Raw genomic sequence first — 24,736 nt, 5'->3', positions numbered from 1 at the left:
CCTCCGCTCCTTGCCATTGGTCAGTCCTCAATAGCGCCATCTCGGCCTAGCAGCGCCGATTGGCCGGGAGCCGCTGAGGCACGGAGCGCGCGGCGCTTGGAGGACGGTGGAGGGAGCCGCATGTTAGAATAAACCCCGCCCCCGCGTAATCTCTTGGCTGTTTGGCTAAGAGCCGTAGCCTTAGAGACGGAGAGGGCTGGGGGGGAGGTAGCCTCGCGTCACCCTCCGCAGCCTGCGAGAGGAGCGGGGCCCAGCTCAGGCGGAGGCGGAAGGGCTGGGCCGAGGCTACAGCCCAACGAGGGGCAGCTGCGGCGGAACAGCCGGGTGCCCTGTGGACTGGTCTTGTCAGAGACTGCCGGGCGGGAGGGCGAAGGGAGCCCGGGCGGGGGATCGCAACAGAGCCGCCCAGCTGCGCCAGGAGACTTGTTCCAGTTGTGGGTTGAGGGCAGGAGCCCGGGGGCAACCTGGGATTTAATAAGATTTTAGCTTTAATCAAAGAGGTCTCTGCTCTCAGTCCGCATCCCGAGGGCGGCTGTATGTCAGACCACGTGCGCTATTAAGCCAGTTAAGTACCTCGGTGGGGAAAAGCCCTGGTGCTGGAGAAGAGTGATCCCAAAGGGGAGGTAGTAACAAAACCCCTCTCCGATGGTGCATTTGATCCTCTTCAACATCAGCTCGTAGTAGCCAGGGTCGAAGATGGAGTCACGCTGTCGAATTTAAATAATATGACCTGCTGTAAACCCGTCTGCAAGTTAAGAGAAGATTTGTGTTGAATTCAGACCATTTCTGGAGCATCATTGTTTCTGGGCTGGTCCCGAACGCCTCGGCTTCTACCTTTGCAGGACCTGATGAGAAATTCTTGCTTCCACCTTGCCACACACATCTGTATCTCAAGAGAATATTTGTATTTTTGTAATTTTTCATACCTCGTGCAAGACCTCTTTTTCAGAGAACTTTGATCACAGTATTAAAGGGAGCCATCAGCAAGAGTTATTTGCCCTTGTTCACAATGTGGACTTTTCTGGGCATCGCCTCCTTCATCTATGTGTATAAGAAATGTGGTGACTTAATGATTTACGTCAACAAAGAGGTGCTGCTGATCGTGTTGATGTTTTTCTTTCTTGGTTTGCTGCTGACCTATTGGTATCGTTCCGGGTGGCTGAAAAAGCAGCAGCAGGGGCAGCTGAAACAGTCCCACTTCGGGATCCTCTGTCGTGTTCTCTCAGCTTTGCCACTTATCGGTTTTTTCTGGGCCAAATCCACCCCTGGATCTCCAAAGGTGGAACAACCCAAATCCAGAAAGGTAGGTTCAGTTTAAACCTGGGGAAGGGGAGAGAATCCCTTCACTGATGGTTTTTACAGTGGGGCTCCTCTGTCAGTTTGAGGGAAAAGCAGCTAATGAAAGTTGGAGAGGATTTATCTTTTTAGTCCCCAGCTAGGGGTTGATTAGATGTTATTTCAGTTTTGGTTGACGCATTCCTAGATAGAGCCTATTAGTCGAGCCTATTACACTGGGCTCTCTGGTTTCAGATCAGGTTTGACTGTAAACATAGTGAAAGCTCCGCTATTAAGTTGATGGTTCAGTCTCTGTGTTTTGTGTAATTTTGAATATATTTTCCCACATATGAAACAAATCTTAAATTGTCAGTGTTGTGATATGGGCCAGCTTTCAGCATTTCTACTTTTGGAATTATCTGGTGTACTGCTTTACATCTTGGAAGACTTTTAAAACATTGGGTAGACTCTCTGAAGCAGGCTGTCAGTTTGTCTTTGTGTCTCAGTGGTATGCTCATTCCTCCTCACTGGAGTACTTTACTTAGGAGTACTTGCTAAAACAAGGGATACATAGACCTGCCTTTGCTCACTAGATGAGTGAACTCACCCCACCCCCTGGTAATATGAGCCTTACCCCACTGGCCCTGCAGACCCAACCTGCCTCAGCCTAAGGCCCCCTGCCATCCCTGCAGACCCAATCTGCTGTGGTTTGAACCCCCCACCGGCTCCATGGCCCCAGCTTGCTATAGCCTGAACCCCCCTCCCCCCATTTCCCTTCAGACCCAACCCTCTGCAGTCTGAACCCCCGCCCACCCCGCAGACCCAACCTGCAGTAGCCTGAATCATCACCCTAGCCCTCCCCATGGACCCAACTGGTTGCAGCTTTAACCCCCACCCACCTACCTGCCCTACAGATCCAACCTGCCATCAGGTTTTAACCTTCCCTCCTGCTCATGGCCCTAGTCTGCCTCCAGCTTTTAACCCTCCCTACCCGCCCCAACCTAAGGTTCATTTACCTTTCAAAAGCAGCGCTATATGCTGCAAATCCTTCTCTGAGTTATGAGCACTTGGAACGAAGCAGAGACTTTTACATGTATTTTAATGGGAATTTAGTGTCCCTCTTACAAGTTTTCACCTACCAGCAGAAAATTGGGAGCCAATTGTGCTCTTATAGCAAGGGATGAGTGTATGATAGTGGAAAGTTTTTTAGTTTAAGGCAGGAGCTCAGTAGTAGCCCCATTAGGGTGCTAAGCAGATGCACAAATTCATCCTTGAATTACAATAGTGGGACTTGCTTCTACATACACTTTGGAGTAGAGATGACTGTCTGATCCCACAGAGCAGGGCTCACTGGCTTTGTGCTGCTGCAGCAGTTTCCCCAGGACTTTCAGGTAATAGATTTCTTATAAAGACTATGCCCTGCACAATAGGTAATTTATTTCAGTTAATTTATTTTATATTTACCCCCCATATTTTATAGTAATTTAAAGTAGCAGTAACATGGCATCTTGTTACTTAACAATTCTGTTTCCCTTCGACACCAGGGTGGCCAACCCATGGCTCTTCGAGCCATTAAATGCAATTTGTCCTCAGAGTTACGTGCCAGGAGTGCCATTCGCCACTCCACGCACATGCACCAGTACTTGGTGGGAGAACGACGTGGCAGCTCTGATGAATCATCATCCACCAGTTAGAATGAAGGAGGGCTGGAGTTGTGGGGCTCTGGATGAGTGGTGGGGGACTGGATTATAGCGGGGAGCTGAGGGTACGTGGTTCTGGAAGAAGGGAAAGGGATTGGATTAGATTAGAGTGGAAGGCTGGGGTTTTCTGGCTCCGGGGGAGGGCACTGAGCCACATATATGTTTTATCTATAGGTGTGTGTGTGGAGAGAAAAATAAATATACAATACATGGTTCTTTGCACTCTATCCATGGCTCTTCATCACTAACTTGTTGGCCACCCCATTCTAGTCAGTTGTACTGAAAAATATAGGTTTTATTATGTAAGCATTGCAGAAGTAACAGAGCTGTGTCAAAATGAGCCAGAGTACATTCTACTTTGCACACCATTGGTAGCTGTCACTTCGATTCTGACAGTAGAGTGTTTGTCGCTGGGAGTGATGTGAAAAGCAGAAAAATACTAGAGATTTTGAAAAATAGCAGGTACAAGCCGCAAATCTGTCACTGAAAACATTACATGGGGTTGCCAAGTAAGTTGCCGAAAGGGAATAAATAAGATATTCCACTGTACTATTTCTATTCTATTTCAGCACCCAGGGGAGCATTGATACAGGCAGTGACCTGGGAGACTATATTGACTATTCTATTTCTTGTTATTTTTGTGCAACATGAGGCATAATTGGTGACTGCCATGGAGGACTGGAACTTATGAGGCTTTTTACATACAGGACAGACATTGATTAACCAGTATGTATAATTAGATGAATGGTAGCCAGTACCTGGGGGTTTCAACTGTAAGCAGTATAAATAGTCACATTGTAGACTAGCACATATTTAAAGTTGCCCTAACACTTTCGATGATAAAACTGTTTGCAATTACTTATAACTTGGCCAAATTGTAACTGTTTGAGCTGATAACTTTGCGTTTTGACTATCTACCTTGGGATGGATTTTTTGTTTCGGAGGTGACGTTTCAGCTAAAATGGTTCAGTTATTCTCAAAATAAGGGTGCACAGAAATAGATTTTAACCATGTTAAAAGAAAGTCTTTCAACTTTTGAGAAGTTGTAGTGCCTCTATGCTTTGCACCATGGACTTAAAATTTGGCAGGGAAGTTACTGTGGTGTCAGAAACTTGCTTTTTGCCATGCTTGTGAAAATACTCCCAAATCTGGCCACATTTACAATTAGCCTCAGAAAAATCTCTGCCTCCAGACCAGTACTGGTGTTCTGTCATCCCCTCCTGCAATTCCTTTCTACTGAGTTTAGGATAGGGTGACCATCTTTCCTAGGCTAAATATGGGACAACTTGGGTGTGGGGAGGTAGGGTTGATGGCTTCCTGGTGCTTGAAATAGGGAACTGTCCTGACCAAACCGGACGTATGGTCACCCTACTCAGATAGTGGCTGCCCTGTGGAGGCTGTCACCCTGCTGGTGGGACAGGGGAATGCTTCATGGCTGCAGGGGGCAGCTGCAGCTCCTGGCTGCCTCAAGCCTTGGGGTGCTGGGAATGGGGCTGCAGCCCCACTGAGGACCTCCCCATGCCAGTGCTCCTTCTGGCTCCCTCGAGCTGTGGGGAGCCAGGAGCGGGTACTCAGCCATGCTGGTGTTCCTGCTGGCTCCCCCAAGTGATGGGGAGGCAGGAGCCAGGCGGCAGCTGTGGTGGTCAGGCTCCCAGCTTTCTGGGGAGATGGGACTCGGGTGGCAGCCATCCCACCATGTGAATGTGGGGCAATTGGCCCCTTTGTTAAAATAAATCAGGATGCCTTCCTAGTGCCTGAAATACAGGCTATCCCGGCCAAAACAGGATGGATGGTCACCTAGTTTAGTGACACTTGCTGCTCTTGAGTGTGCCCCATTGAACTCCAGTAGGGCTGCTCATATCACTAGACTTAATAATAATTTGCAGGATTAGGGGAGTTGATAGTCAGACCTAGACCCAGAAACGACTAAAAATTATGTTTTAGTTTTAAAAATCAATAATTCATTTTTATATTCTATTGTCCATGTCTTCTATTACTTGTAAAATAAAGACTGAAAATGCTAGCTAAGTCACTTTCATTTTTGTTGGTCTTCATTTCTACATAGGGTAAAAGAGGGGTAAACTCAAACATGACTGTTACAGAGACTGCTACAAATACAATATTAGCTCCTCGGTATGATCCAGAGATTATCATCGTAGGTTCAGGTGTACTTGGTTCTGCTTTGGCTGCGGTGCTGTCAAGGGATGGAAGAAAGGTGACCGTAGTAGAGAGGGATCTGAAGGAACCTGACAGGATAGTTGGAGAATTGTTACAACCTGGTGGATATAATGCTCTTAAAGACCTAGGTCTTGAAGGTGAGTGCATCTTAAAACTCAGATCTTTTTTTGCAAGAACAAAACCCTCATGTATCAAATAAAAGTATGCTTACAAAGAAAATTAAGAAATACGGCTTATTCTGGACATACTTCAGTTAAAATTGATTGTTCACATTTCCTGTTCACTATTTTACAAATGTTCCCGTCTGTGTTGTGTGCATGTGATTAAATGCTAAAGAAATAGAATAGTCTTTATATAGAGATCAATTTTTAAACACTAAAATATTGGAATTTGTTTTCCAGATTCAGTGGAAGGTCTTGATGCTCACATAGTAAATGGTTACATAATTCATGATCTAGAGAGCAAGTCAGAGGTTGAAATTCCTTATCCAAATGCTGAAGATGGTCTGGTGCAAAGTGGAAGAGCATTTCATCATGGACGCTTCATCATGAGTCTCCGAAAGGCAGCCATGGCAGAACCCAAGTAAGACCACTGCCTTAACATTTTAATCAACATAGTATAATAATTTTAGCTTAATTTTGTAGATGTTTATAAAGATACATTAATTATACGATAATCAACTAAAAGAGCATCTACATAAGCAATAGTGCACTAGTCTTTGGGACATAATTTGGTTTTGAAAATACAGGTTTTAAACATTGGGCAGAGACAAAATAATGGACCACATCAAGGAGCAGCCTAAATCTTGGGTAAATTCTTCCCTTGAACCTCTTGTAGTCATTTATATCTCTGCAAAGTCGTTGTAAAACACTAACACTGGTCAGTAATGTGCTGTCTATATAGGTAATGCTTGCACTGCATGCCTCAGAATTTAAAAATGCAGTCCAACTGGCAGTCAGTGTGGTGGATTTTCCCTGCAATTTGACTCACTCTCTCTGCCCTTCCAACAGGTATGGAAGATACTGTTTTGTAAAAATTACATTTTCCAGACAGTGTGATCTCTCATACTCCAGATGCATGAGGTCATGCTGCATGGAGTATGCTATTTTGTGGAACATTGTTGAAAAATTGGACTGCTTAAGGCATTTATGTATAGAACTGGATCATTGCATACCATACTAAAAATGTCATCGAACACCACTGTCTCTGATGTGAATGTAGAATTCTAATTTGGTGGGTTTTATGCTTGGTCTGCAGAAATCTAAACGGCTACACAAAGTTAATTCAGTGGGGAAACAAGCCCATAATGCACAATGTATACTTTAAAAAACTGGGCCAAAATGAACTCTACTATACATGGTTGTAACTTGAATGGAGTTTCACTTGTATATACCTGTGCTCATCAGAGCTGCTTGCCAAAACAAGCCATGCGTTATCTGTGAATGATGCAAAGAAGTACCTGTATTAATGAGAGAAGAAAGTGGTAAAACTGACTCATTTTATGCTCAGGATTTGTACATGCATAAAGTTATTCAGGGATAGCTTTAAATCACATCTCACTTAAATTTTCATTAACTTGACGTACGTACAGACCCTAATCATGTTGATTTTTTCCCTGAAGATTTGATTTATGATGCCATTAAATAAGTTTGCCTCAGCAAGAATTAGAATTATCATGGTTCTCTTGTCTCTCTACTCCACCTTTTCCAATGCTACATATACAAGTAAATTGTTGTAAAAAAAATAGTGAATACTTCCAGTAGTTTTAGTAATCTAGATTCTTGAAGGCAACCCTATCTTCTTTAAAAACATCTATAATAAATTTTTAAATGATCACTACCTTTTATGTAAAGGGGTGTTAGGAAATGTGTGTGTTAAAGAAAAGTAAGGTTTTCCTGCTTTGTCTTGCAACATACCACAATAAGCTATATATTTAAAAAAGAAGTGCACCATTGTGGTATGCATCTTTGTTCTTTACTGAAAATGTGTTTGTTTCCATTATGTCTATTTGACTAGATTAATTAATTATTTTGAAATAATATTTAAAGTCAGCCTTGCAATACTGCTGAGATTGGTGAGATCTGAGTTATTGTGATGCATTTGTGATAATTATGCAAATTTAAGATGCTTGGGCATGGGATGTGGACACCTAACTCTTCTTAAAATCCTTATAAAGCATATATGACATAACTTTCACAGTTTTTAGGGGCAATTTAGAAAAACTAGTATTTGTAACTTGAGTTTATTTCTTTGTTCATTTTGGATATGTCCCATTTCTCTGTGTACCAGGGGAGGACAAGTGAATATTATAGTTTGGAGATTTCAGACATTTATAATTTGAATGCTGTGGAGTCTCACTTTTTTCCTCTCAGAATTCTTAAAAATGTGACTCCTAGGGAGTTAAAAGTTAGTGTTACTACACATTAATATACTTTAGCATGTACTAATCAGTAAGTATTAATTTTCAGATGAATAAAAGTAAAATTACGTAGAGGGTAAAGCTGTGGTCCATTATCACTGTTTAGTTCTAATGATGAAGGCTCTGAATCCGTAATTGGATCTGTGTCAGTGGATCCTTGCACCCATGTGAAATGCCACTGATAGTCCAGTACAGGTTGAACCTCTCTAATCCAGAACTCTCTCATCTGGCAACATCCCTAATCTGGCATGATTTTAGACCACTTATGGGTGTGGTCAAGTTTCCCATGGTCCCATCAAATTTGTTTATAGCCACCAGTCGTGGCTCTCTATGTTCTATGCAGTCGTTTAGCTCCAGTTTACCCCAGCTGTCCTCTAAGAGCCCAGTAAGGAGTGGAAGTGTTGGTAATGCTGCTAGACAATATTGAACTCCTGTAGTTCAGCAAATTCTCTTGTTCAGCACTGATCAGATCCTGAGAGTGCTGGACTAGAGAGGTTCAACACATAGTTAAAAAATTACCCCAGCTGAGTTAGTTATGCCTGAAAACCCCCTAATGTAGATGCAGCTATATAGCAGACCCTTGTTCTTGAGGGTTTGACTAATGCCATTTGTAGCTCCCAGTGGTTTGAACATTGGCCTTGTAAACCCGGGGTTGTGAGCTCAATCCTGGAAGAGGCCATTTAGGATCTGGGGCAAATAGATTTAAAAAAAAAAACCTGTAAGGGATGGTGCTTGGTCCTGCCAAGAGGGCGGCAGACTGGACTCGATGACCTCTTAAAGTCCCTTCCAGTTCTGTGAGAGACATACATGTATAGTCTCAGAGAGGTAGCTGTGTTAGTCTGTATCTTCACAAAACAAAACAAAAAAAAACAGTCCTATAGTACCTTAAAGACTAGTAATATTATTTATTAGATGATGAGCTTTCATGGGACAGACCCACTTCTTTCAGATGTACAAAAAAAATCTGATAACTGAGAGAAAAAATTTGTTTTAAAACAAAGAAGGAAAAAAAACCTCTGACAAATCAGCTTAATGTGGGGGAGAGGGAAGTGTTGAGGCTGTGCTGTCAATAGAGCTCCTCATGGCAGCTATACCATGTACATGGGAGTGTTCTACCTGCCTAGCTATACAGGCCAACCCTCTGTAGTGTTGACCTGGGGCAGGCCATTTTCTTTCTGAGCTCCCCCACACCCCCTAACATGATATTAAAAGCTCCACAGCCCACCTCTGTCACAATAACGGGTGTCTGCATATAAAAACTCAGGACTGGCATTAGGGAGTAGCAAGCAGGGCAGTTGGCTGGAGCTTCATGCCACATGGGGCCCTGCAAAACTACGTTGCTTGGACTTCCCCTTTAGCCTCAGGTGCCTAAGGACCTTAGCTTCTATCCCACATAGCAGGGCTTTGGCTTTCTACCCTGGGCCCCAAGGAGTCTAATGTTGGCGCTGTTTGGTGACTTCCCTGAAACCTGCTCACAGTCCCCAAGTGGCCTTCCATCTCCTGCTTGAGGATTATTGGTGTAGACAAGCCCACAGGCACCAAACTTGTAAAGTCTTCCGTGGGTATTTTACATGACAGACTATGAAGTCAATAGGATTAAATCACAGTGTATAGAGTTAAGCCTATATGGATGCCTTCATAGGGCCTGAGCTATAGCATTTGGTGACATTTGGTCTTTTCCATAGATTGCAAGATAATAGGAACCATTTAATACTGTATCTGAAATAGCAGAAACCATTTTTTGTATAAATGAATGCTTTTTATATGCAGTAATGGGATCATGAACCCCCTTGTGATATCATGTCAGTTTGACACTTTGGCCCTTAATAGCCCTTTTTTTTTTTTTTTTTCCCCTCCTGTAATTTTAAAAGTTCTGATTTATTTCAGCACAAAATTCATTGAAGGGACTGTGTTACAATTGCTTGAGGAAGATGATTGTGTGGTGGGTGTTCAGTACAAGGATAAAGAAACTGGAGATACTAAGGTGAGACAGCAGATTTCACCTTTTATGTGGTAACTATTGTATAGTCACCGATATATCGTTTAAGAAGTAGTAACAGAGAAATAGCCGTGCTAGTCTATATACTATCAAAACAAAAAAGCAGTCCAATAGCACTTCAAAGACTAACAAAATAATTTATTAGGTGATGAGCTTTGGTGAGACAGACCCACTTCTTCAGACCATAGCCATACCAGAACAGACTCAATATTTAAGGCACAGAGAACCAAAAATAGTGATCAAGGTTGACAAATCAGAAAAATATTATCAAGGTGATCAAATCAGAGAGTAGAGGGGCAGAAGGGGAGGGGGAGTCAAGAATTAGATATAACCAAGTATGCATAAGAGCCCCTATAATGACCTAGAAAATTCCCATCCTGGTTCAAACCACGTGTTGATGTGTCAAATTTGAATATAAAAGAGTTCAGCAGCCTTTCTTTCCAAACTGACTCCCCACACCCACCCCTTAAATATTGAGTCTGTTCTGGTATGGCTATGATGTGAAGAAATGGGTCTGTCCCACCAAAGCTCATCACCTAATAAATTATTTTGTTAGTCTTTAAAGTGCTACTGGACTGCTTTTTTGTTTTAACATTTAAGAAGATTTTGGTATTAAAAAATGTGCATCAAGCATTAGACAAATAAAGTGAGGTTTTATGGGCTTGTGAATAGAGAGCTGGACTGGATCAGAGAGACATGCTTTCAATTTCTGGCTCTGCGACTGGTCTGCTGGGTCATTTTGGGCAAATCACTTCACTCCCTGTGTCTCTAATTCCACATCTCTTAAGTGGGAATAAAGGGTGATTTGTTGAGGATTTTGATCTACCAGTGAACAGGGCTATGCATAGGCTAGATGGTTTTTATCCTTTTTAAAAAAAGAAACTGGGCAGTAACTTGTATGTATGGCAGTACAGGTTAGAACATTACATTAAGAAAAGTGTACAGTTTCTTTTGGTGGACAAAACCCACACTTTTGATCAGTTTCTAGTGTTGAATATTTTCTTCAAATACAAGTTAAGTAACATTCCTGCAGTTTCAATTTCAGAAGATCATGGGTGTATTTTCAGACTGCTAGGGGTGGATTTTGATGTTAACTAACGTGGTATCCTAAGGCAAATAAGCGATTTTGCATAACTTGTTTTGATAGTTTGACAGTGACTTGGTCATTAATTGCAGAATTAAATAAAAGTGGTGGTGGTTTGTTATCTAGAAGTTATTTTTTGTTTATTCCTCTAAAAGGAAAATGAATTGAGATATCTATGCAGAAATCTTTTATTTATTATTCATTAGTGTAGAAAAAGATATTCCTTTTTTTTGTTTATTTATATAGAGACTTTCGGATTCCACAATAAAAATAAATTGGATGTTGAGGAGCACCTTCCTCTTTAGGTTCATCATCTTCTTAAGCTACTCATTGGGCTTGCGTACACTTGCCTGCAATGTTGAAGGGGGAATGTTAATCAGGGTGATGGGAGATTATTAATAAAGTGCTGCGGTGAATACAGTATTCACTGCAGCACTTCCTTAGTAATCTCCCATCGCCCTGATTAATGTGCCCCCTTTGAAGTTGGGGGAAAGTGTAGACCTAGCCATTATGTCTCAAAATTTTTATGGTGGTGAACTCTTCCATACTTTCTCTCATTCCAAAATGATCGATTGATTGTGCTTGTCCCTTTGTAATTGAGATAAATTAATTCAGCTTAATAATATCTTAACAGATCCACAATTACATAGGATCAACATATGAATTACAGAGACAATTTATTCATCTTTTTGAAATAAACATCACATTTTTATGCTGCAGGAACTCCATGCCCCTCTGACTGTTGTTGCTGATGGACTTTTCTCTAAGTTTAGGAGAAACTTGGTCTCCAGCAAAGTTACTGTATCATCCCATTTTGTTGGCTGCATTTTGAAAGTAAGGACCTTGTATGTATATTGCAAGAAGAAATAAGTAAGCATTCTAATGTATATTTTTCTCTTCATAATCAACTACACCTCTCAGTAGCTTCAAGAAGAGTTTTGTGTATCAGTTGAGAATTTATCCTTAGGTGTTTAAAATACCTTGATTATTTTCTGTTGTTTGGCAAATATTGATAGCAAAGTCTCTTGAATGAAATGTTCCATTGGAAGAAGAACATACTTTTAAATATTTGAATGCAAGTTATGTTAACTAATTCTTTCATTTTGGCATTGAAAATTATTAAACTATGGTCAGAATAGTGACTTTAAAAATTGGGTTGTGTGTTTTTAGTCACAAATTACTGGACTTATCTGCATGGAAACTCAAGTGTGAATCTCTAGCTCACTGGTTTGCTGCTCATTGTCTGGCCCTGTGGCTAGATTGTGCTGCTTGGAACTAAAAATTCTGCAGTATGCTTTGATGCACTCTCATTGCAAATGTGATGTAGAAATGTTATTGAATGGTAGCAGGGTCCACATACTCATCTAATGTACGGCAAGCTAATGTACTGTGGATTCACACCAAGCATTGACTTTCTGTGTGGACAATCCCACTGATGTGTATCCAGATTTAACACCATTTTTTATTTGGGAGTGTTAAAGTAGTGGGCCAGTGCTACACTCACATCTAGTGCCAGCAGCTTGATGCAAATGAGCTGTCTTGAAAATTCAAAATGGCTGCTCATTTGCATATTCTCAGCAGAAAACAAGCAGTGAAGACATGGTTCTGCCGGCAAAAAAACCCTCTGTTGCCAGCCCCTTATCCCTGGAAAAAATCAGGGATAAGGGGCTGCTGACAAGAGGGTTTTTTGCCAGAAGAACCACATCTTCACTGCTTTTCTGCTGCAGATATGCAAATGAACCACTTGAACATGCAAATTAGCACCCATTTTGAATTTTTGAGGCTGCTCATTTCCATCAAGCGGTCAGCACTAGGGGTGAGTGTAGCACTAGCCATAATGTGAAAAATAACACACTAGTTAAAATTCATACCAACCCAGGTTTTCAAAGTTCTCAAAACATCTCTGTGGAAGTCAGTGACAAATTTCTCACTGATTTCTGTGAAAGGAAGACTGGGTATGTAGTCCACACTAGTGCCCTTACTTGGTTTGAAATAAAACCCTGTGTTTTTATTTAACAATATTTCAACCACTTTAAATATTTACTATTGGTTGTAACCCTAATTCAGCAAGGTGCATAAGAACTCATTTAACTTTAAACAAACAAGTATACCTAACGACTACTCGCACTCTTATTTCTCATTTGTTCATTTTAAACAAAATCCTAAACTGGACGCTTTAGATATAGAAATTAATGAAATGTACCAGGGCCAACAGCCACTGTGTGCTCTGGGGCAAGGTGGTCGGGGGCCCCAGCTCTGTGTCCCTAGAAGTGGCAAAGCCAAAGACAGAAGCAGCATGGCTGAGAGCATCCCAGACTGGTGCTGCCCCCTCACCCCCATATGCACATGGAGCAGTGCTTCCACGGTAGTTCAAAGGGGCTCACAGCTTGGGCTGCCACCATTGCTACTTCGTCAGCAGCCTGAGCTCTAGGTCCCTTTGAAACACTAGGCCCCTGTGCAACTGACTGCTTTGTTCCCCCAGATTTGGAGGGCCTGTTGGAGTGTGTAGCTTACTATACAAATTAAAATGCATTGTCATAAAAGGTTTCCTAATGTGCAAAGAAGTCACATTGATTGATTATATGTTGGTCAAAGAACGTACTGAACTTCCAAAAAAAAACCCATATTTTTGTTAAATTTATATAACTTGTTTTGCATAAAAGATGTCAGGAAATGATTAAGCAAGAGAGCAACTTTTCGCTTCTATTAACTAGTTTTTTTGTTTAATTTCTTTTAAAGAACTCCCCCCAGTTTAAAGCCAATCATGCTGAACTTGTTTTAGCTAATCCTAGTCCAGTCCTTATCTACCAGATTTCTTCAACTGAAACTCGAGTACTTGTTGATATTCGAGGTGAAATGCCAAAAAATATCAAAGAATACATGATTGAGAAAATTTATCCACAACTTCCTGGTAAGACAACAAAGATGTGTGCTCATACTCTTTATAATGATAATGTATTATTCACCAGGTTGGGTGTGGGTTTTTTGTTTGTTTGTTGCTGAATTGTCCATTTGGAACGTCAAGCGTCTGATCAGCTGAAGTATGTATTTCTGCACATTGTCAGGGAGCTCTCTCTAGCATCCAGAATTCTTCCCTGGGTGGAGAAGGTGGTCCCTCATGCATATAAGGTCCCTCATGCAAACCACTTTATAATTCACACTCTGTTGGTCAAATGTCACTTGACTCTGCAAGCACCCATCTCCTTTTACTAGGATGTGAGTGCATCATTGGCTGTAATTCTGTAAGTTCTGGTCAACAGCAAAAGCTTTTTCCATTTATTGGTGGGGTGTGTGTGCATGCCATGGTCTTTTCTTTCCCAGAATTTCTGTACCAGCAAATGCTTCAGTGTAGATGCAGTTATATGGAAATAAAAGTACTTTTATCAATATTATGTATTTCTTCCAGGAACTGCTATGAACTATATTGATTTAAAGCAGCTTTTGTGAGTTATAAACTGCATCAACACTAGACGGAAGTGCCATTGCAGCTATACCACTTTCTGTAGTGGAGAACTTTCCTGAGGTTGACTATCAAACATGGAAAATAGGCAGGATGGAGATTCTAACTTGACTGCTAGAAAGGAGTCTGCTGTAGGACAGGAAAACCATGCTGAGAGCAGGGTGAAGAGCTGAGGACTGGTGGACTTCTAGGCTGTGTCTACACTTGTGCAAACTTTTGAAATGGCCACGCTAATGGCCAAATAGGAGAATACTAATGAGGCGCTGAAATGAATGTTCAGCGCCTCATTAGTATGCTGCCAGCCATGGCACTTCGAAGTACCAGAATTTTGAGGAGTAAAGGGACTTTGAAGTTGCCTGGGCACTTTGAAGTACCAGTAGCTTAGTGGCGGCTACACACAAGCCAGCACTTCGAAGTTTAACACTTGAAAGTTGCCACAGGGGAGAATTAGCTTAATGAAGTGCTGTATATGCACAGCAGCACTTCATTAATAATCTCCTGATACCCTACTTACCGTGCTCCCTTCGAAGTAGGGCGCTCATGTAGACACAGCTTTTATAATGGTGAATATTACAATTCCTAAGGTATGGGTTGCAAAACCAAGTAGAGGTATGCTGTCAGCCATGCACCAGATCAGTTCTATAAAGTGGTGTCTTCCATGTGATGTGACCTCATGTATGTGGTATATACAAGGTCGTTTTGTAGAGCAGAATGGTTCCTCTATGTAGTATGACCTTGCACGCACTGTACTGGTAAGATCATGCTGCAAGTCAAAGTTTTGTTGTTGTTTTGAGATTGTGAAATAATTCAGGCTCAAAATAGGGTCATGTAGGCAAAAAGATTACAGATTGGTGTGATTAAACCATTATACAGGGTCTATATGTAAACACAACATGGAATTTTCACAGCTGAAGAAGTGGGTCTGTCCCATGAAGGCTCATCACCTAATAAATCATTTTATTAATCTTTAAAGTGTTTCAAGACTTTTTTTTTTTTTGTTTGTTTTGATAACATGGAATTGAAATTTATTAAGGGGGCAAGTTTTTAAGTGGCTTTCTTATTTAAATACCTGGCATATCCTAAACTATGCAGAAGTGAACAACATATATGTCTAGATACAGATTATGCTCCTGCTGGGGAAGGTAGAGTAGGAATGATTTTATCAGTCTTCCTGAAATAGTCTTTTTTTTGGGCTGATGTGGAAACTATATTTTATGACCCTTGTGAAGGAGGCAACTCATCATGCCTTTTCTTTTGCCTGTCTTAGAGTTTCACTGATGTTTTGCCATGGTAACTGTGCTAAGCCCTGATCCTGCATTGTCAAAGTTATTGTGAGTTTTGCCACTGATTTTTTTAATGGCACCTTCGTAGGGTCATTTGAGGGCAAATGTATGTGTTTTAATGTGCTTATTCTGATTAAAATGCCAAAATTATTTGTTCTTTTCAATTTTCCTCCCCTCTGTAAATGAAGTTCCTGATGCTGCAAGCCTTTGTGTGATAAGCTGCAATTTATACAGATTCTATGAGATGCCAAGCATCCTGTACTCCCACTTAAGTCGTTTGCAACTGAGGGCAATCAGAATCTCTCAAGATTGAGCCCTTGTAGAAATATGCAGCATTGAAACCTAATTTTCTATTATTTTTAGATACCACAACATCAAATGGTAGTTTTTGTTCAGTTTACATATGTTATACTGACCATTCAGAGCTACATCTCTGTTAACTGGTTCAGATTAGTTGTACAAGTTATTTGATTTTTTTGTCCTGTATGTAATATAACTAACCAGAGTTTTATTATTGAAGGGCACCTAAAGGAACCATTCCTAACAGCAGTTCAAAATGATCGTTTGAGGACCATGCCAGCAAGCTTCCTACCTCCATCACCTGTTAACAAACGAGGTCGTGTAAGACTAAAAATACTTATGTGTAGAATTAATGACCACCAAACAGACTTAGAAATATTTTTGTTTGCCTTCAGTGCTACTTTTCAGTCGAGTTTGTTTTATCTTCTTGTGAAAATGGTGCTTTAGAAAGCATTCCTATGTGTGTTTGACACCTATAACTGGAATTAAGTTGTTGGTCATTCCCTTTTTTAAATCCCTATTTTACAACATGCATTTTTTTAAAAAGTCAGTTTTAGGCTGGTGGTTTTCATGCTTGTTATCTGTCGAAAGTGGCCAATTTTTTAATTCTTATAATCCTTTTTTAGCTGTGTGGGTTTTAAAACACATTTTCAAGCTTGTTCAGATGTATTTTACACCGTGACATCAAGTAGCTGCATAAAATCTATTTAGTTTTCAATCTGCAGAGCTTTCTTTGCTATGTCTTGACAAATTTGATAGAGAAATAAAAGTTTTGATTTCCAAATGAAAGTACTTGGCAAGTGTTCTATGCCATTATTTTTTCTCCCATCTAGGCGTTCTTCTTTTGGGAGATGCATATAATATGAGGCACCCTCTGACAGGTGGAGGAATGAGTGTTGTTTTGAATGATATTAAAATATGGAGATGCTTGCTTCAGGATATTCCAGATCTTTATGAGGATTCTGCTGTTCTTAAGGTGAGACATTATTTTGACGTTAGAATTCTAATTGTGTGGGGTTTTTTTAGGGCTGCCAACATTATTTTTAAAAAATAAGGCACTTTTTTCTTAACACATCTGTCCTACCCTTCCTTCTGATGTTGTTAATGATAATAAATAGGCAGTGCTCATTTGCATTCAGGTATTTCTTGCTACTCTTTTGCAACACTCAGCAACTCCCATCCTTTCACAGAGAAAAACAAATAAAGGAGGTCCCTTTTAACCAGGACTGTTGGCAACTCTGTTCTGAGACATGTCTAGGCTTGTGTTTCTGCAATTTCTTTTACTTAGCTCACACTTCTCTTAGCTTGGGGCTAGAACAACTAATAGATCTGTGCTCACCTAGATATTAGATTTTAGATATTATTGTGAATGATTAAACTGCTGTGGCTATTGGAAGGGATAAAAGGGGAGTCAACGGGGACCAGACCTCCTTCCCTGTCTGGATGCAGAACAGTGCAAGACACCTTCCGTCCCCCGTCTGTTGTGAGGAATTATATCCTAGTGGTGCCCGCCGTCTCCGCTCTTCTTGATGTATGGCATTTGGGTGGGAATAAGGAAGACACTGCAGAGAGGAGCCAGCTGGAGGCCAACCAGAGCAGTTGCAGAAGTAACCATAGCACAGTACTTCGGGATGCATAGAGAGGTTTCTAAAAATTTTGACAGGACTTTTTCTGCCCTGTGGTGATTGGCTGTTTGCTCCAACTCTTCCTTTTCCCGTCCCTTAATCTCCTTATCTTAGCATCACTCTGTCTGTCTGCCCTTCTTGACCCTCTTTTCCTTTGCCTCTCCCCACTCTTCCTCCAGCATCTCCTCTTTCTTCATTTTTTTCCCCATTTTTTTAGCTTCTCCTCTCATAATCAAACCAAACAATCAAACAAAACAATTGGCGCACTAACTTGAAGCTTGCTGCCATTATATGTTCAACATGTGAACGTTAGGGTGCTGCAGGAAGTAGCAGTTATTTGAAAGGTAGCATTCTTGCCTCTAAATCAACCTTTTAGTTTGTGTTATTGGGGAGGTGAAAAGCAAAGTCATCCTCATTTGTTGATCAATAAAGTTTGTGTGGCTTCATGTGTGGATGTTACCTGTAATGACCTGGCATAATAAAATTGTTTTCGGTTCAGAAAAACATACACAAACTTGGTCCAGAAGGGTTCCTTTAGAGAGAAAAATCAAAAAGTGCTAGTCTGCTGCTTTGAAAGCATCTACCATTGTAAGCTATACATTCCTCCAGGAGGACTAATCCAAAGCATCCTGAAGTCAGTGGAAAGACATCATTGATTTCAGTGAGCTTTGAAATAGGTTTGATTATAAGAGGGAAAATGTTATTAAAAATAGTAAAATAATTCAAAACAAAACAAGATTGTTAGAGTGGCCAGTGGAATCAATGCTTTGTTTGGCAAGGCAATTGTGTAAGAGAGGGAAGAATAAGATTTAGAAATATTAGGAGGGTGTAAATACCCAGGATGGAAAGCAGTTATTTAGATGGAGAGGGCGGGTGTAATTGGGTGGCATGAATGAAATGAAAAAAACTGTGTGTATACTATATGATATAGTTTTCCAGGGAAATGATGAAAGCCCCATTAGTTAAAACATTCTTCCTGTTTCTTGTTTAGTTTTAAGAGCTACCATAGGGGCTGGCAGAAGGATGGCATTATTATGTAATAGGTATCCTTCCTATCAGAGTTCATGATTCTGTTATCCTAATGGCTGTTGCTGAATGGGGGAAGAGGAGATCCAACTGGTTTTTAAACAAGCTGTCAGTATTAAGAGACAGATTTTAATCTTTAAATAGAAGAAGTGTACAAAATCTATAGGAAAATAGGGCAGCAACACCAGTAGACCTTTGAAAAGAAGATAAGTCCTCTACCCATTTAGAAGACTTCTGAATATTTTTCTGTACCATGATACGCTTAATATTTTTTATCTTTACAGGCAAAAAGGTCATTTTATTGGTCAAGAAAAAAGTCTCATTCTTTTGTAGTCAATGTTCTTGCTCAGGCCCTTTATGAACTGTTTGCTGCCAGAGATGGTATGTACATTTAAGAGAATTTCTGTAATTAATTGCAGCTTATTAAAAGTACTCAGTGTGTGTTCATGGATGAGCATGTGTAGCATTTATAATTTTCAGAAGAATTTAGAATACTTGTCAGTGTTAGTCAATGCCGCCAAAACTGTTGAGTGGTACTAGTGTCTGATATGAGCTTACATTTTGCTGATAATGTCTCTGCAGACAGCGAGGGAGGAATTCCATTTTTTTAAACAAACTGAAAATATTTTTAATTCCTTTTTCTAGATTCCTTGCATCAACTAAGGCAAGCGTGCTTCCATTACTTCAAACTTGGGGGAGAATGTGTCTCGGGTCCTGTTGGATTGCTGTCTGTGTAAGTTACATAAAACATCTACTACTGTACTGTATCAGGAACTGGCATATACCATAGTTAGTGGACTGTGATCCACTAATGGGCTGCAGCCTCACTAGCCCCCTCCTTTCGGAGGGCACATGACAACGAAGCACTTTGGCAGATGCTAATGAGGCGCTGTCATGAATATGCAGCAGCTCAGTAGCATAATGGCAGCCTTGCGCACTTCAGAAGTGCCACTTTTGAAACGCATGCCCCTTGTGTAGCAAGAGGCCTTTCAAAATGACCCCCTGATTTCAAAAGCCCCCTCTTCATTTGCTTTTGGGAAGAAGGTGCTTTCGAAATCAAGGTGTCATTTCGAAAGGCCCCTGGCTACACAGGCATCGTGTTTTGAAAGTGGCACTTCAGAAGTGCATGTGGGCCACCGTTATGCTAATGAGGTGCTGCATATTCATAGCAGCACATCAGCATCTGCTGAGGTGCCTCATTGCCATGCCCCCTCTGAAAGGATGGGCTAGTGTGGCCATAGCCATGCAGACACTTGTTCACCTTGAGTGGTCATCTGCATGGGCAAAAGGATACACACTAACAAACCTCTTTAGGATTCGTTGTTGTTTTGCTTTATGCTTTCATATAAAGCGTGTCCCCAAAGAGTTGTAGAGAGGAAGTAAGATATGTGGGCAGGACAGTTTGAGAGAGTCAAAGAGGTTCAGGATGGCTGAAGATTTGAGGCTAGCTGACACAATTCATTCACCAAGAATGGTGTTTGTGTAAAAGCTGCGGAAGAGGCCAGTTCTAGAGGAGAAGAGGGAATAGGAAAGGAGAAGAGAGACAAGTTCTTTGAAGAAGGTAGGCAGGAGTCTGGGTGTTCTTTAAAATAGGACAGTTTTGAACTGCATCCTGAAATGAATAAACAAACAATGGACTGTGTTTCTTTGAGCATGTGAGAAGGTGGACTACTACATTCCTCACTCGGAGTCCTGAGAGCTGGACCTGTGGAGTTGAAATAATCCAGATTGTAAATGATAAAGGCAGGGATGAAGGCTGCAGCAGAAATGATGCTGAGACAATGGTACATCTGGGCAATAATGTAGAAGGAATTACTTAACACACAGCAGCTCCAAGTTATGCAAAATTCTTCCATTTTGGCTGGCAGGGCTGGGATAGTTTAGATCAAACAGATGTGAGTCACATGCTAATGAAAATTTATTGAATTAATATGTAAGACTGAATATTCTATAGCACCTCAGGTGTCTGTTTATTAATGTGTTTTTTCTCTTTTTCTGTCTGTACAGCTTATCTCCTAAACCAGTGGTACTGATTGGCCACTTCTTCGCTGTTGCACTTTATGCTGTTTATTTTTGCTTTAAATCTGAGTCTTGGATTACAAAGCCACGAGCATTTTTTAGGAGTGGTGCTGTACTTTACCGGGCATGCACTGTACTATTTCCACTTATTTGCTCTGAAATGAAGTATATAGTCTATTAAAGATGAGAGAAAAATAAAGGGAGGAAGAACATGTGAAACTCACCAAGCCTTTAAAATTTTTTGGGCATGAACTGTTCGATCATAGAATCATAGAATAGTAGGACTGGAAGGGACCTCGAGAGGCCATTGAGTCCAGCCCCCTGCCACCACGGCAGGACCAAGCACTTTCTAGACCATCCCTGACAGCCATCTATCTAACCTCTTCTTAAATATCTCCAGTGATGGAGATTCTACCACCTCCCTTGGCAATTCGTTCCAGTGTTTGATCACCCTGACAGTTAGGAACTTTTTCCTAATGTCCAACCTGAAGCTCCCCTGCTGCAATTTAAGTCCATTGCCTCTTGTTCTATCCTCAGAGGCAAGGAAGAGCAAGTTCCCTCCCTCTGCCTTTTGACACCCTTTTAGATACCTGAAAACTGCTATCATGTCCCCCCTCAATCTTCTCCTTTCCAAACTAAATAAGCCCAGTTCTCTCAGCCTTCCCTCATAGGTCATGTTCTCTAGACCCTTGATCATTCTCGTTGCTCTCCTCTGGACCCTCTCCAATTTCTCCACATCCTTCCTGAACTGCGGTGCCCAGAACTGGACACAATACTCCAGCTGAGGCCTAACTAGTGCAGAGTAGAGCGGGAGAATGACTTCTCGTGTTTTGTTCACAACACACCTGTTTATGCATCCTAGAATCATGTTTGCTTTTTTTGCAACAGCATCACACTGTTGACTCATTTAACTTGTGGTCCACTATAACCCCTAGATCCCTTTCTGCTGTACTCATTCCTTGGCAGTCCTTTCCCATTCTGTACCTGTGACATTGATTGCTCCTTTCTAAGTGGAGCACTTTGCATTTGTCCTTATTAAACTTCATCCTGTTTACCTCAGCCCATTTCTCCAGTTTATCCAGATCCTTTTGAATTATGACCCTATCCTCCAAAGAAGTTGCAACCCCTCTCAGCTTGGTATCATCTGCAAACTTAAGTGTACTTTCTATGTCAATATCTAAATCGTTAATGAAGATATTGAACAGAACCGGTCCTAAAACAGACCCCTGTGGAACCCCACTAGTTATACTTTTCCAGCAGGATTGAAAGCCATTAATAACTACTCTCTGGGTACGGTTATCTAGCCAGTTGTTCACCCACCTTATAGTAGCCCCATCTAAGTTGTATTTGCGTAGTTTATTGATAAGTATATTATGTGAGACACTGTCAGATGCTTTAGTGAAGTCTAGGTATATCACATCCACTGCTTCTCCCTTATCTACAAGGCTCGTTATTCTATCAAAGAAAGCTATTAGATTGGTTTGACATGATCTGTTTTTAACAAAACCATGCTGGCTGTTCCCTGTCACCTTACCACCTTCCAACTGCTTGCAGATGATTTCTTTAATGACCTGCTCCATTATCTTTCCTGGCACAGAAGTTAAGCTGACTGGCCTGTAGTTTCCTGGGTTATTCTTGTTCCCTTTTTTATAAATGGGTACTATATTTGCCCTTTTCCAGTCTTCTGGAATCTCTCCCATCTCCCATGATTTTCCAAAAATGATTGCTAAAGGCTCAGATACCTCTTCTATCAGCTCCTTGAGGATTCTAGGATGCATTTCATCAGTCCCTGGTGATTTGCAGGCATCTAATTTTTCTAAGTAAATTTTAATTTGTTCTTTTCGTATTTCAACTTCTAAACCTACCCCTTTTTCAGTAGCATTCTCTGTCAGGTATTCCTTCAGATTTCTCAGTCAAGACCGAAACAAAGAAATCATTAAACATCTCTGCCATTTCCAAATTCCCTGTTACTGTTCCTCCCTCCTCACTGACCAATGGCCCTACCCTCTCCTTGGTCTTCCTCTTGTTACCAATGTATTTGTAAAAAGCCTTCTTGTTTCCCTTTGTGCTTGTAGCTAGTTTGAGCTCATCTTGTGCCTTAGCCTTTCTAATCTTGCTCCTGCACGCTCGTGGTGTTTGCCTATATTCATCCTTTGTAATTTGTCCTAGTTTCCATTTCTTATAAGATTCCTTTTTTAGTTTGAGATCATGCAAGATCTCCTGGTTAAGCCAAGGCAGTCTTTTGCCATGTTTTCTATCTTTCCTACACAGCGGGATAGCTTGCTTTTGGGCCTTTTATAATGTCCCTTTGAAAAACTGCCAACTCTCCTCAGCTGTTTTTCCCCTCAGTTTAGCTTCCCATGGGACTTTACCTACTAGCTGTCTGAGTTTACCAAAATCTGCCTTCCTGAAATCCATTATCTCTATTGTACTGTTTTCCCTTCTACCCTTCCTTAGAATTGTGAATTCTATGATTTCATGATCGCTTTCACCCAAGCATCCTTCCACTTTCAAATTCTCAATAATTTCCTCCCTATTTGTTAAAATTAAATCTAGAACAGCTTCTCCCCGGTAGCTTTTTCAACCTTTTGGAATAAAAAGTTGTCTGCAATGCAATCCAAACATATTGTATTATGTTTGCTTCTGTTTAAAACGCTAACCCCAGTTCAGGATTTGGCTTTCTTTTATTCTTGTCAATATATGTACATAATGTAAATATATGTTCCATTACCATCTACATTTAAAATGTCTTAATTGTTTACAATGACCATAACTAATTGTTGATATATGGTAGAAAAGTTCCAGTTCTGGCAGAGGGCAACTTCCTCATTTAATTGCATAGAATGCACCGTTAATGATGATGACAATAATAATAAAATGAAGAGTGAATAATTTGTCATTCATTGCTGCATCGTTCAGTATTTCTGGGGAGAGTTTGTTTTCTTTATTACTCTGAAATATTGTAAGAAAATCTTCATTGATTTCAATGAAAGTTTTTGCTTCTATTTTATTTCAGTTGCAATTAAAATAGCAATCTATTGACACTTAAAAAAAACTGTCAGAGTTTCAGGTTAAAAAATTACTATTTAGTGAAACTTGATTACTGTCGCAAATGTCATCCTATACTAAGTAACTAATTTTTTGAAAAAACACATTCTCCTCCCCAGAATTACTTCATTTATACAAGAGGTTACTTGGTCAAAATTTGTTTAACAATGCTGCATTTTATTAATATGGGGAAAACATGCAATTTCAATTTGAAGCTACATTCTCCCAGTTCTGAAGTCTCACTTTATTTAAAGGACTTTTCATTTTCCTTGGGTAGCAGAAGTTAACAGGTACTGACCATTTAACAGAAGTACATCTACTAGTTGTAGACACTGAAATAAAGGTAGTCAGGATTTCTTCCAAGTGAGTATTATAAATAATAGGAACGGTTATTTAAAAACACATGAGAAATACTACAAAAATGTCCTTTTTAATACTTGGATTTTGTTGTTCTTCTGCAAGCTATTGCATGTGACCAAAACGTTTAATGCCTTTTACTGACAATATTCCTCTTAATGTTACCTTTAATAATGTCCTTTCTTCTGCTATGTGTATTTTGTTTTGTCCTTACCTTTCTTTTTATTATGCTGCATAACACTGGATTGCTCTTCCATTTTTGGCTCGTTGAAAAACCCTGGTATGAGCACAGCCAGGAGGGTAGAAAGTAATGACAGATCATCTTTTTTTACCTATGATTTACAAAAATCTGTGTATTTTTTTTTTTTTTTTTTTAAAATTAAGACCGATTACGTCGCTGTATGTAAGCATAATTACCTTTTCTGTTGGACTATGAAAATATTTATGGAGAGACTTTTAATATTTTATTTGATAAATATTTCAAATGACCTTTTTTCCAGTGAAAACAGAAATATGTATTTTTCTAACCAGTATCAAACTTCGTACCCTATTGAAACTAAAAGTTGCCACATTAATAACTTTACTTAGAGGAAAAACAGTAATATTTTTCAAATATGAAAATTAATCAGATGTTCAGATATGAAAATTAAACAATGCCACTTTATGGGTATTCAGAGTTTGCAGCATTTATATTTAAAGTATTTTCATAATTTGTGGAGTCTAATTTTAGAAATGTTATTGACTAATTTATGTAATTGTGTATGTTTTATATTTGAATATTTTTTGCAGTCTCTGTAAACCAGAGGTTAATGATTCTGAGCCAAATATGCACCACCAGCTAACTAACTTAAATAAAGATACTTATTGTTCATGTGGAGATTTGTTGCTTTCTCTGGGTAATGAATGTTATAAAGCCCTGATTTAGCCAGGACCCCTAACTTTCTCAAAGTTAAACATATTTAC

The 24,736-nt window shown here is 40.2% G+C and overlaps 1 protein-coding gene across 1 annotated transcript; it reads left to right on the top strand.

The window, feature by feature from the left end:
- Window positions 1-234: 234 nt before the first annotated feature.
- Window positions 235-24,642, top strand: SQLE (squalene epoxidase). The gene is made up of 11 exons (XM_074986671.1): window positions 235-1,303; window positions 5,041-5,290; window positions 5,555-5,735; window positions 9,460-9,556; window positions 11,376-11,489; window positions 13,395-13,566; window positions 15,919-16,014; window positions 16,532-16,674; window positions 18,634-18,730; window positions 18,995-19,082; window positions 20,357-24,642. The coding sequence occupies exons 1-11, from the start codon at window positions 1,010-1,012 to the stop codon at window positions 20,547-20,549; spliced, it is 1,725 nt and encodes a 574-aa protein (XP_074842772.1). The 5' UTR covers window positions 235-1,009; the 3' UTR covers window positions 20,550-24,642.
- The last annotated feature ends 94 nt before the right edge of the window (window positions 24,643-24,736 follow it).

This window comes from Carettochelys insculpta, chromosome 2, assembly GCF_033958435.1.
Source record: "Carettochelys insculpta isolate YL-2023 chromosome 2, ASM3395843v1, whole genome shotgun sequence".
NCBI classification, from domain to species: Eukaryota; Metazoa; Chordata; order Testudines; family Carettochelyidae; genus Carettochelys; species Carettochelys insculpta.
The sequence above is the reverse complement of the archived record's forward strand: the minus strand, read 5'-3'. Positions and strand labels throughout refer to the sequence as shown.